This window comes from Marmota flaviventris, chromosome 7, assembly GCF_047511675.1.
Source record: "Marmota flaviventris isolate mMarFla1 chromosome 7, mMarFla1.hap1, whole genome shotgun sequence".
NCBI lineage: Eukaryota > Metazoa > Chordata > Mammalia > Rodentia > Sciuridae > Marmota > Marmota flaviventris.
In genome coordinates, this window is record NC_092504.1 from 16,139,977 (window position 1) to 16,154,326 (window position 14,350).

At 36.3% G+C, this 14,350-nt stretch overlaps 1 protein-coding gene across 1 annotated transcript in view; it reads right to left on the reverse strand.

Moving 5' to 3' along the window:
• The window catches only part of Kcnip4 (potassium voltage-gated channel interacting protein 4), a 499,704-nt gene extending 486,819 nt beyond the window's left edge, over nt 1-12,885 (reverse strand). The window contains exon 1 of the mRNA XM_027936761.3: nt 12,786-12,885. Coding sequence (XP_027792562.1) covers nt 12,786-12,885 — 100 coding nt within the window. The remainder of the gene's footprint in view (nt 1-12,785) is intronic.
• Nucleotides 12,886-14,350: the final 1,465 nt, after the last annotated feature.

A 14,350-nucleotide genomic window follows, 5' to 3' on the forward strand; every position in this document is an offset into this window, starting at 1 on the left:
CTTTTTGGGGAATGCAGGACCCGGTGAGCAAGAACCAGGCTGAAGAAGGACACTTTGTTGTGCCTTTACCAGGGGCCCAAAGTAGACATTTTAAGCACTTCATGTCTATTAAAAATGTGTTCTTCCAAGATAATGGCCTATGATATAGATCCAATTCAGGATTTTGCAGATGAAATTGACGATCAAAATAGTTTGCCTGAGATCATATAGCTAGCTACTGCAGGTGTTACAGTCAGGATATTTTTCTCCCCAAAGCACAATGTGTTCCATTTTAGCCCACAGTCAAGTTTCATTCTCCATCCAATTCTGATACAATCCCATCCCCCAAGGACTCTTCACAGGTCTCCAGCATGACAGAATCAGGGTTCATCAGTGAGCCCAGGCCATTCTAACTGACAGATCTTGTGGCTATGTTCTCAGAGTTTGTACACATGTAGGTGTGTAGGGAGTGCATAAGTACGTGGATGCATGAGTCTAGCACATCTTCATACAAACATGTATCTGTGTACAAGTACACATGTGCACATGCAAATACAAAATTATATACCATATCGATTTTAATAAACATTGAACACACATGTTTGAAGGAAGGATATAGAATATCTTGCTACTGGATACTGAAATTTCCACAAGTTATGAAGAGATTGGTGGTTAAAAATCGCAGATACAACTTTTACTTCTTTAAAGACAAATGTAAATGCATCACTGTTAAAAAAAAAAAAAAGCCAGATGAAAAATGCTTCAGTTTTGAAACGCAGAGTTTTAGCATAAATTCCTCTCCATCTATTTTCATTTCACTCCATTTGTGAAGGCCCAGGGCATACACCACTTTCAGGAATTCATCTGTCACTTTCAAAGACATCTGAGAGCTCAAATCTTTCACTATAAACAGATTAATTAGCATTTGTAAACATTTTGCTGGATGAGAGATTTTACTGGCTATATTGATTTATAGTGTACCAGTGTGACCCTGCCATTGAGAAATATCATTTCTACTCACTAGTTTTTGTTTTCTCATGTAACCAGAAGATACCATTTCCAACTAGTGCGATTGCAGGCCTTCTGAAGTTGTACCTCCACAGTCTGAGCAGCTGTATCTACCTTTGCGTATTGCATGGCTGCACTTGGAAGATTTCCTTTAATTTCCTCAATATTTTTCCCTTGGTCCTATTTGCCACTCATTTCTGCCCTTCTCTTTGAACATGTCTGTTAAGAACAAGTTTGCAATAGTATACCCAAGAAAATGTGTATTGTCAAAGAGAGTCTTCTTTTAAAACTGTGACCACCGTAGCTCAAGTAGGCATTCAGCATTGCGTAGCAAACTTCCCACATATTCTAGGTAAATTCACCCTCCCCTCAGGATCTGCTAATACTGTATTATATTTTCTCTCTCCTCAAAACATGCATTACTTTCCACCCCACAAATGCTTTCCCCTCAACCTGCTTCATATTAACTGAGAAGAAAGCCATCAGTCACAGTATCTCTTAACTTCCCATTATGAATGTACCAATTAGTTCCAAAGATACTGCAATACCTAGAAGTGTACCCAGTGGAAGCTTAGTAAATACAGGTTCAATGAATGAATAGATGAGCATCCGTCCAGCACAATTTGTAGAGTTCACATCTGTAGCCCTGTCTAGAAAACCTTACAAAAATCAAATGATAAGGGCTGGGGTTGTGGCTCAGTGGCAGAGCTCTAGCCTAGCACATGTGAGGCCCTGGGTTTGATCCTCAGCACCATATAAAAATGAAAATAAATAAAATAAAGGTATTGTGTCCAACTACAACTAAAAAATAAAATATTTTTTTAAAAAAATCAAATGATAAATAGTAGATGATATACACCCTTGCCTCATTGCCTCAGTGCCTGTTACATTGTATCTAACAATTAATGACACATTTATAGACCACATAAATAGAGCCAACCACTGTCCATTCATCTCTATTAATCTTACAACAATAAACAACTTAAATAGGATGAAACTGAGGCTCAATGAGAGATCAAGTAAGTTGCTTAAGGGCAACTTGTAAGCAGGAGAGGTAGAATTCAAATCCACTTCTGACTGATAAAATAGTCCATGCTCTCTCCACTCAGCCATGCTGCCAGTGGCCTCTCAGACTTTTTCTCATGTCTAAGCCCAACTGGGTGTCTCAGCCAATTCTGTAGGGGACAGGACTAAACTCAACCCTGCAGACAACAAGGCCTGAAGATATCATCCTGTCAATTGATTCATGAACATATATTTCTAAACATTTTCTTTTGCTAAATCTCCAATTATAACTAATACATAAAATTTATTCTCAACATAACAAATACATATTAAGTGTGAATGATCCTTCTCTATCAGGCATAAAGTTAGGTGGCCATGGAAATGGATATGAAGACAAGACTAGATCTTGCTTTCTGTGTCTCCATGCATGAATTGAAATCAATCAATAAATAATTATTGATTGATTAAATAAATAAATAAATATTAATGATAATTAATAATTATTTATGTATAAATAATTATAATTAAATAATAATTATAATTAATATTTACTAAATAATTAATTACAATAAATAATTATTAATAATAAATAATTATTTCAATAAATTGAAATCAATCAATAAATAATTATCAATCAATAAATAATTGAAATCAATCAATAAATGGCAAGATCTTTTTTTGGGGGGGAGGTATCAGGGATTTAACTCAGGGGGCATTCAACCACTGAGCCACGTCCCCATCCCTATTGTGTATTTTTATTTAGAGACAGGGTCTCACTGAGTTGCTTAGCAACTCGCTTTTGCTGAGGCTAGCTTTAAATTCATGATCCTCCTGCCTTAGCCTCCTAAGTCACTGGGATTACAGGCATGCATGCCACCTTTCCTGGCTCAACAGAAGCACATTTAATTTTGGGGATCTGAACAACATGTAATTTGGAGCAATGAGGTTTACAAGAATAGAGTCAAAAATTCCGTATACAAAATTTGGAATGGTCATTAATATTTAGAATGCAAATAGGAAGGGGCCCACGTAGTAGAAAGTCTCTGTAGCTAAATCTTAATTCACTTCAAGGTCATCCTGTCTCTGACCATGACCTAGTCCTACTGGGGAGGCAGGTACATGATCGTTGAAAATCTTTGCTTACCAGATGTTTAGCCCAGACTGAATCCTAGTTTGAACACTTCTAAGTGTGTGATGTCAGCAAATGACTGAAACTTCATGAACATATATTTCTATACCTTCTCTTTTGCTAAATCTCCAATTATAACTAGTTCATAAAAATTACTGTCAACACAACTAATACATTATTAAGTGTGGATAATAGTGCTCAGTATATGCTCATCAGAAAGCTCATTGAGGTGTCAGCTGGTACCATTACCACATGATGCTGTCTTCTTGACCATCAGCTTGGGATCTCCCTCCTTGAGGCCTCCTGCTGTATTCATTTGACAGCTGCCTAAAGGCCTCATCACCAGGCATTTGGGATTTGACTGTTTGTCTTCACCTTGCAGATCTTTAGCAATGAAACCTGGCCTCTAGCTTTCAGCTGAACTAAAGTGTACTTCCTGACCTCCCCTAGTTGGGGGCATCACATTGTGGGGAGCTTCCCTGCTTTGCCAAGTGTTTTTAATCTGCCTTTACACCAGCAAATCCCCTCCCCCATTTTCCTGGGTATAAGCTAATAAAACGAATAAAGAGCAATATAATGGAAAAATGTTCACAATATATTTTTAAGTAAATAAAGTCAGAACAAAGTTTCTGTTATTATGGTTAATAAGATTATTCTTACAGGATTTTGCAAAAATTAGATACTATAAATATGTAAATTTGGCTCCTCACCCAGAATATAATTATTAGTCAATCATAGATTATGTAATTATTATGTACCTATGGTACTGAATAGTGTTGTGATTTCTAACAGCTCAATTAACCTTCCTAGGTCTCAATTGACTTTTAAAATGAGGGGGTTTGATGCTTACTAGTTCCAAAAATTATGTGTTAGTACAACCTGAGATATAAATGTATTATTCTCAGCTAAATTTGAAATATAACCAATATAAATATTTATTTTTTTAAAGTTAGTCTGTGAGGGAGGAGGAGCTACTTAAGGAAAAATGGCTTTACTTGTGAATTTCATATTTAACCTACACTATCAAGATACTCTCACTACAGAAGATACTCAAGGACTGTCATTTGCCTTTTCAAATCCCTTCTCCAGCAAAGTCATAGTAAGACAATCTACATTGTTTCTAAACGTGCATTTAACAGTGGGGATTTTAATCCCAGGATGTTGAACCTGCCTGTTAAGAAGAAATAAAGACTAGACCTGCACACTCCATTTGGTACCGGCAGAACTTGATTAATGAAAAAGAATGAAATTTTAACTTGGGCACAAGCCAAAGATCACTACGGGAAGTACAGGCAGTTGTTTCAGATAAAGGAAGTCTGAAAAGAGGTAATGAATCCATGTGCTGGCAGATGCCTGGGTATAGACTACATAGAGATCAGAACAGACAGATGTGGATGGAAACTGATGTCAGGGCCTATTAAAGAGGATGGAGTCTTGGACTATGTAGATTTCCTATTTTAGTTCTTCAGTGGCTTCCCAGTAACCCAAAGCCTTTGCAATGGTCCCGTGTGACAAGTCTTTGGCTAACCCTCCATTGTTCCTTCCTCTACCCTGGCTGGCTCACCTTGCTCCAGCTACACGGGCCTACCTCTGTTCCCTGGATAGTCCAAGCATACTTCCAGCCAAAGGCTCTTGTATTGAGTGGTTCTTTTGCCTAGAATCCTTAAGTCCCAGATTCTGCTGTCCCACACATTCATTTCTTTGAAGTATTTGTAGATATTTCAGTCCTTTAGAAAGGCTTTTCCTGACTACTCTGTAATAGAACCCTATTTCTGTTCCCTTGTAATATTTTGTGCTTGCACTTATTAAATATTGGATTATGTATTACTATACATTCATTTATCATCTTTTGGGGGACAGAACGATTTGATTTCTCCTAATCACTTTCTTTTTTTTTAAATAAATTTATTTATTTGTTCTAATCAGTTATACATGACAAAATGCTTTCATTTATTTTTTTGTCTTACTTCCCCAATAGAATATAAAGGACAAGAATTTGACTTGACTACCATGCTTAGAACAATGATTGGAACATAGGAGAGAAATATACGTTCAATAAATAATGAATAAAGTAAATTCTACCACGACTGCTCTGTCTCCTGTATGTTTGTTTACTATTTATAGTTTGTATCTCAAAATTTAGCAGATGAGCTTGAAAGAATAGAGGTTTTGTCTGTTTTGCTTGCAGCTGCACCCTCACTGTCAAGAACAGTAGCCAGCACCTTGGACTTGCTCAATAAATAACTTTAAGTGTTATTTACCATGATATTGTGCCTGTACTATACTTTTTAAAACAAGAAACAGCTGACTGTCCTTTGATTACAGGAACAAGTAACCAATGAACCAATGGAACCAGTTTTAAACCCAACCCAATTCAAAAAAGAGAACTTTTCCTTACCAACCCTTCTTCAGAAAGCCTAAAACTAAGCATGACCTCAGCAGCCCTTTGTTCTGAATGACTGCATCCAACAAGCACAGCTTTCAGCTGCTTAGCAAACAAAGCATTCAGCTTTTGGTTTCAAACATTGAGTAGTGTCCTCTCCTCTTTAGATGGAAAGATGATGGTGCCTGAATATAATGCAAAACACACAAATAATTTAGTATAATTGTAGGCAGAGTACTAAGTGCCCATGAATACTGACTCATATCAAGCCACAGGAAAAACAGAGAGGAAGGTACTCCAGTTTAAAAGATAAGAACAACTCCGGTTTAAAAGATAAGAAAACTAGATACAGAAGGTTACAGCTCTTACCAAGGCCCTCATTCTCTACCCTGGCTGCACACTAACGTGGTATTAAGAGTACTTTTCTTAAAAAGAAAACTTATTGACGTTTAACTACATTACCCCAAAATAATTTATATTAGACCTGGGATTCAATTGCTATTTAATGAGTTTGGTTTCAGCATCTGTGCTCTGAGCAGCTACACCCTATGGCCTTCCTATAAAAACCAAAATACACAATTGGTACAATTTCAGCAGCAAGGTTTGTCTTGATAATGAGTCTTTTAACCTATTCAAGTGCTGTTCAAAGACATGCCTCCAACAGACTGAACAATGGGACTGAACTTGGAAGACAGGGGTCAAGGTGGGCCTCTGTGAGAAGATGGCTTTGGAGCAAGCAGTGAGGGAGGTGAGGGGATCAGAGTTCAGCTTCCTGCTTTGAAGAAACAGTGTGATGATCAAACAGGACTATTGCTCAGTTGATATATAAGTACATGTATTTGAAATTGAAACTTGGCCTTGCAAAAATTCATCCACTGGGCCAATGAACAGGCCATCAGGTGGTGACAACGTTCTACTACAAAGCTAGGGAGACAAGTCACAGAGATGGAAAACATTTCAAGGTATGACTAAGTCCTTCAATCTAAAAGTTCTTCATAAAAACAAAGATGTGCCAGAAAACAATTTCACTATCACCCAAGCCCTAGAATCTTTGGACTTTACAGTGATTGGTCCACTATCAGAAAGACAGGGGAGCTACAACTTGGATACATAGGTTATATTTGAAGTTTATCTTATAAGTCATTATATTTTTCTTTTCACAAAATAGTTGTGACAAGAACATTTTTCATGTCTCTTGGACTCAGTTTTTTCATCTATGAAATGATCCATTTCCATGGGGGGTTTCTGAAGGCTCTTACATTCTGTGGAGCCTTGGTAAGTCAGAGCTTCTATTAAGTGAATTACTGACATATCTTCCCTTATTTTCCCCTCCTCCTAAATTTTGGCCCATTATTATATCTACACTTACCAACGCTTCTATATAGAATTAGAAGCATAAAGTTCAAATAAAAAATGTTTAAAATGTATAGGCATATTCTGTAAAAAGAGGATATATTACATATGACTTTCATCTAACTAAGTACGCTTTATCCTATTTGGGAATATTTACCTTCTGTAGTCATAATGAATGCCATTTGGATCAGTGCCACTACAAAGATATCAAAACTAATCTACATTCCCTCACTTACTCCCTTGAGCAGGTTATTACTCTCCTAAACCCCAGTTTATCCATCTGCAAAATATAAACAACACCTGCAATTTGCATGCTTGCTGTGGTAATTTCAGGCAAGGGCCCTTGCAATACAGCTTCCACCTGTTTCTGCGGTACAAGGCTTGACTACAGTCACGTTTGCATCCCTCCCTTCCACTTGGTTCTCAATAACTTATGCAACTGCAATCCTTCTTGCTTTGTACTTGCTGATAAAGGCTGGAATATGTATTTCTGTTGATAACCATCAGATCAAGCCTTCAAACCCAAACGAGGCTGTGTTATGCTCTAAATCAATTCTGGATACACTCACGTCAAAGTCCAGCTATAACTCCGATCATCTCATTTCATTTGTCCATGCTCCAATCAATCTGCTCCATACATCTCAGACCATTTCATAAATAAATCTTGCTTCCGGATTCAAGCCTCACTTTTTCACAGTAACACTTGGGTTGAATTTCTTTTTTTCCCCCAAACCCCTAGCCCTTTGTGGTCCCTCTGCTTCCAGCCAGCCCACCTACCACCCAATGACCAATCAGATAATCTCTGAGCTCAGTCTGAAAATTGATATTTATATCCACTTTCTTCTCCATTTTTGCCTCAGTGCATAATAGGATTTTGTGTAATTTCTAACACAAAGACTTTATAATATTCTTTATGCTATGCCAGATTGAGACAGTATGAATGAAAGTGTTTCACCAACAGATTGTGTTAAAGAGAGTCTTGCAGATGGCCATTAAGAGAACAATACTTTCCTCCTTTCACCAAATTATTGACAGTTGTTATGTTGTAATGTCTAGTAAATTAAGATTATAAAATACTACAAGGAGGCTCTTGTCCTGAGTTTGAATTTTAGTTTTATGATGCACTAGCTGAATAATCTTGGATCAGGTTAAAGAGTTGACAGGTCTAAGTTTTCTTGTACCCAAAGTGGGAGGACCTACTTCAGAGGACCATGGTGAAGACCAAATATGTGATACTATAGTGTTAAGAGCCTATTCTATTTATGTGTCTCTACTATACTATTTAATATTATGATATATACTAACACTTGCATAGTATATATGAAATCCTCAACAAAGTAAGATAGTAATACTATTTGTAGGCATATCATTTTATGAACAAAAATTAGAAATACGAATTTCAGGTAGCAGTCTAAAATCACATGACTAATAAGAAGGGAAGTTGTGACCCGAATCCAAGCAAAATAATGCCAGGTATTCCAGGGGTGATCCCTAAACACACTACCTACACCCTCTTCTTCCAATTGCCCCCTTTAAGCACTAATGTTCTTGAAATATAAGAAACATTTAACATAAAAGGTCCTTAAAATGTCAAATGGTAAAAGTATTCCCTTAATTCCATTACTACATGAGATTTTCATGTTGACATTATCTAAAATCCCTATACATTAGTTTTGCCTTAAACATTACAGTTTAGAGAGACTTCTCTAATACTCCAAACACACATCAGCTCTGATATCTCATTATATCTAGGGAAGCAGGATGGGAGAAATATTAAACAAATACTCTGCTTTATGAATTTCAACTAAGTTAATTCAGATGGAATTAACCCAGTCATCTCTAATTCTTGATTCCCAGTGAGCATCAAGGCTTAGATACATAGTCACTGCTGCTTTCCAGGTGGTCCAACTTATTGACAGATTAAGCACATCCACACTTCTGTCAGTAGTACAGGTGAGCTAAAAGTTGAGTTCTAAAAATTCAACTTTTTGAACATGGCTAATACCTTATTTAGATTTCTTAAAGAAGCGTGTGTTAATGTATTACAAATACCAACTAAATAAAATCAGCTGAATGAATACTGAAAAAGGTCTTATGTTTATGCTAAAAAAGATGTAGATTATCAGTGTTATTTCTTTTTTGTGATTTTATAGAAGACAATTACCAATGTAAGTGATTCTGTTCTAGTCATTCACTAATACATTCTTTAAAATTTTTGTTTTTTACTTAGGTGGATAGAAGGATGGTTTTTCTTCACTCAATAACTACTTCAACAAATTTAATACATATTTGGATGAAAAGTAGAAATTTCCACAGCCCAGTGTCACATACAGAGATAATGAAATAGCTTTGCCATTAAAATTTTGATTCAATTTCTCCCTGGAATGTGTTAACAGAAACCACTTTTATTTTTATAGCTGAGAAAGAGGTGATTTGTTATTGTGAGGGTTTAGGCAGATTCCAAACTGTAATAGCTCTGGAGTTTCTCAAACGAAGTAGTGAGAGGCCATGAATTCAAAATACTGACCACTGGCTGACATTGTACACTGTTCCTAAAACTTTGCTCTAATTAACAATATCATTTGCATGCACACTAACACAGTATTAAGAGTATTTTTCTTAAAAAGAAAACTTATTGATGTTTAACTATATTACCCCAAAATAAAATTACTAGATCATAATATATGCTTAATTGTTACATGAAATATATAAGTTTGGAGAAACTAAATCACAAGGATCCCTAAAATAGAAGCCCAAAATGTCAAATTTTAGAACTAAGGGAAAAGACGTTTCTCTATTCTAGTGAAATACAGTTACTATTTCCCGGAGGTATGATGAATTAATCCACTACTGAAGAGGAGGATTGGTCTAACAGTCACACTGCATACCTATTCCAAAGTAGGCCATTGATAGCTTTTCATGAGAAAAGATATGTGTTACATAAATTATCAAACTTTAATTACCCAGTAGACTCATGGAATTTGTGCAATGGAAAGTTCCATGGAGATTATCAAGTACAGTTTTCTCATTTTAGACAACTAAAGAGGTAAAGTGACTTATCCAAGGTTGGAAGCAAGAGAGTAGCAGAGGAGGCCTAAGAATCCACATCAATTATTATTTTGTTTTCTCAAGTGAAATGATGTCACTTGCTAAGTGTAAATTTTTTGGTTTATAAATACACAACATGGGTCTATGTGTAGCATTATATAGTTATGCATATCATACACAGACTGAAAAAGAAGGACTCAGGGATTCAAGAACCCAATTCTCAGTCTTCTACAAAGAATGGGAACTCAGCACTCAAAGATAAGCAATAACAAATATTTCAGATTTTTGAATTACCCATTTATTTTGAAACACATTTATTCTACACATATTAAAAGTAAGATAATAACCACATTTTTTAAATATTGCATTTTGTATGACCTTCAGAACATAACATAATGTATATTACTTATATATTATAATGTATATTACTTATATAATAATACAAAAAACACAAAAAATGACATTCTGAGTGATGCCTACATACTGTACACCAATTGCAAGGTGATATAAAAAGTTTTAGTCATTTTGGGAAAACATTCAAATTCATCCTCATTATTCTTTAACCAAGTCTATGTAATACACAAATTCTTTACTAGGATACTTGAGCAGACAGAAATAAGAAAGATGAAAGAAATCATGTCTCTCCAACTCAGATATGTAAAACAGTGGGAAAGGAAATCTTATGTGAAAATAATTCTGAATGAAATGATCATCCATATTTGTTTTTCTTAATAAAGTTTGAGAAATCTATGAAAATGACATTTTGATCATTTATCCTTTCATTAATTAAAATTAGGCTAAAACTTTATAGTATGCACATAAACTATATAAGATGCATTCGTCTATTCATTTATATTTAATCTTCAGCAAGCAAAGAGTGCAGTCAACTTAAATCTTGTTTTGAAGGTTGTTTGACTCTCAAATTCACTTTAAGGTAAATCATATACAGACTTCAAAATGGAGAGGCATTATTGCTTTTTTTTTTCCTTTTCTACCAACTTTTACACATTAAGGGTGATTCTTCCTTAATGTGTTTATCAAAATTTTACCATGTACAAATACTTCCTGAAAAACTCCACAAATCACATATGGGTTTATACTGATGCTTAAGAGAGAGCACATTCTCTCCATACTATTAACTCAGTGTTGGCCTGGAAAAATTCTCATGTTATAAAATACAAAATACAAGAAAGAAACTGTTCACACAAACCAGTACAGCTTTTAATATAAGTAATAAGTAAAAGAAACAATAAATAATTTCATAAAGGTTAGCAGCCCTTGGAAGGAACTACAAGTTCTTTTTTGAGAGAGGGAATATTTGTGCTCCTGGAAAATAAAATAAAATATAACCAATACCAGAGTAGGTGTCATCACAAAATCCATAGTAAATACCCTCAACATGAGAAGACAAGGGATGACCACACATCCTCCATGAAATAAGACAAAAGTCCCTCAACAGAGCAATGAATTCTGAAACTGTTCCATGTAGCTGGAAGTCTCCAAGAAAATTAAAAAACAGTGCATTAAAATGGGACGTCCCAGTCACATTCAGCAGGTAAAATAACACACACTAATAAACAAAGAACCCAAACCAAGCTACTGATTTCATGAGGATGGATAAAACAGAGTCAATTTTAAAGAGCAGTGACCATTTCCAGAATTTAGATTTTATCCTCTTCTTAGAACTACAAAACAAATGTTTCCCTATGAGAAGGCTGCAAATGTAAATGCATTTTGCAAACTTCCTTTAAAATTACTTCAACAAACCCTGCTTTCCACCCACCATCACCTTCCCCCTCCTTTCAATGAGTTACAAATGTAGGTTTCTGGTAACCTACATCAGAGTGACACACTTACTTTAATTTGATGTTTGCTATCTGTAAAGAAATCTTGTTTATGCCACATTGTGGCAGCCATTCTCTAGAGGGCTGGATTAGTTGTAGATGTAAATACACTGGTAATGTGCTTTGTTCAAGTTTAAAATTTGAAGCGTGAAGAATCCCAAAACATAAAACATAACTACGTCAAACATCATCGGGCAATGCTTTCAAAAATTACACTGCCAACTTTACAGAAAGGAGTGGCTGAATGCAAACGTACTCTCAAATGTATTCTGAGTAGTAAGAAAATAAGTCTACATTTACTCAACGAAACATTCAGCCTAGGAAAAGATACAAGCAAGTACACACTTATTTTTCAAAAAGAGAGAAGACTATTAAGAACAAGAGAATGAGCCTCTAATGAGCATAAAAAGCAACACTTGAAAAACAATTGGCTATTTGGCATCTATGTCAAAATCTGTCATAGGATTTGGAGATTCTCTTTCCCTTAGCCTCTCTGTTAGAATGTAAAATGGGTAATACTATAAACAATTCTAGAGACAATCATAAAAATCTTGTCATTGTTAGGCTACAATCTTAAACCATAGGAAACTGTAAATGCATATCATTCCCATTTGATGAAAGTATCTACATAGCAAGAAATAAGTGCACTTTGCAACATAGTCAAAATCTGCTGACATAATAAAAGGGGGTGTTAAACATAAAAATCTAACATTCATACGGACTAAATGATCTCAAAATAAGCAGACATATCCATTATAAACCATTAATTTCCTGATTATTGTTTCTAACATTTTGATCCAAAGTGCTCCTCTAGTTTTAATGTTCTTTTGCTGTGAAAACATTACTGCAACTTGAAAAAAAGTTTATTTTATTAGTCTTCCCTATGTTGAAAATCCTGCCTCTCTTCCTCTCCACCCCAGAGTCACATTTCTCTGATCTCATTTTCAGGTGCCTTTTAACATTCACTTAAATAATTTTTTTTTTTTTTTTACTGCAAAACAGAGATTTTAGAAGTCACTAAAAAGCACTCCCTTACCTTCTAAACCTGCTTCAATCAGCCCAAACTGTTCCAATAATTTAACAAAAAGCACAATGACGATCAGAACTGCTATCATTTCAAGCCCTTCCAAGTTCATGGTCAGCTAGGTCATGGTCCGACCAAAGCCACTGAGAAGTGCTCCTCTGACTGGCTTTCTTTGTAAAGCCATTAAACTACATTAAGAAGGCTACTGCCGGAGAGGGAGGAGGAGAGCGTGAGAGAGGAAGAGAGAGAGACAGAGAGGGAGAGGGAGAGAGAGGGAGAGGGAGAGAGAGAGAGAGGTTGAGAGAGAGAGAGATAGGAAGGAGGAGGGAGAGGAGGGAGATGGGGAGCCGGAGAGAAAGGGCGTGAGTGAGAGAAAAATGCATTCATCCCGTTTGCTGGAGCAGAGGCCAGAAGGGGCAGCCGATAAAGTCAGGCCTGTCAAAATTATCAGCTTCCTCGTTATCACTCTTACACAGAAGACAGCCACGCATGGAGTAACTCGCAGATCACCCGAGGACCTGGGAGGTCACAAGAACTTCCCGAGGAAACGCGATGCTGGGCCGAGCTGGCTGGGCTGCCCGGGACTCCGCGCTGCACGCTGCTCCCGCCGCTGCTCCCGCCGCTGGCTGGTTGCCTAGGCAACAGCGGAAACTGACAGAGGGCCGACTCTAGCCTCAGACCCATCCCAGCACCGAGCACCTTGGTTTGCAAAAACACAACACCCGAAAACGCTGGAGGCAGTGCCGCGCACCGTAGAGCTGTCGCAGAAACAGGAAAATCAAAGTGTGTATTTCACTCCAAAGAGCTGAGTGTGGACAGGAAAGAGGCTTGAGGGAGTCCTTCATTATTGACTTTCTTCTTTTCAGTGAATTGCCTTACCTAATGTTCAAGTCTCAGTCACTGGGAACGAAGATTCTGGTTTAAGTAACGACACTGATTCAAAGCATGAGTGTTATGAACTAATGTTTTCTTAATTTTGTACCAAAGACCCAGATGTGAAACACCTACAAACACTTAAACATAGAAGATAATATAGAATTATAAAATAATTATATGATTACACTATAATAGGATGTTAATAATATTAATGTAATAATATGTAAGAAAAAGAAACTTTAGATTTTTACCTCCAATCTATTTTAACACACCTATGTCAGTGTCCTTGAAATATTCATAGAATTGAAAACTTGGGACTTAATGTGTTCATAATACTTTAGAGTTTACCAGCTACCTCCTTATGTCTTTGTCCATTAGTATTCAAAACACCAATATATACACATATTGTAATATGTAATTCCTATTCTTTTTATAAAAAATTCGATTTAAATAATTTTGGAGCCATAATACTTTGAGGGGGCGGGAATAGAGGCTTGTTGAAGTTTCTGTCTCTCTCTTGCACAACTTTCATTACTTTTTCTTCCTCCTGTACTTCCCAAATAGATTGATCAAGACCGCACTAAAACCTTGGACTGAAGAAAAAGTAAAAACACGAGCTAGAAAGCTTCTTAAAAAGCTTCATAGGTGAGCAAACTGAGGGCCAAAGAGAGCTAAAGAGATCAGGCAAAGACAGACACCCT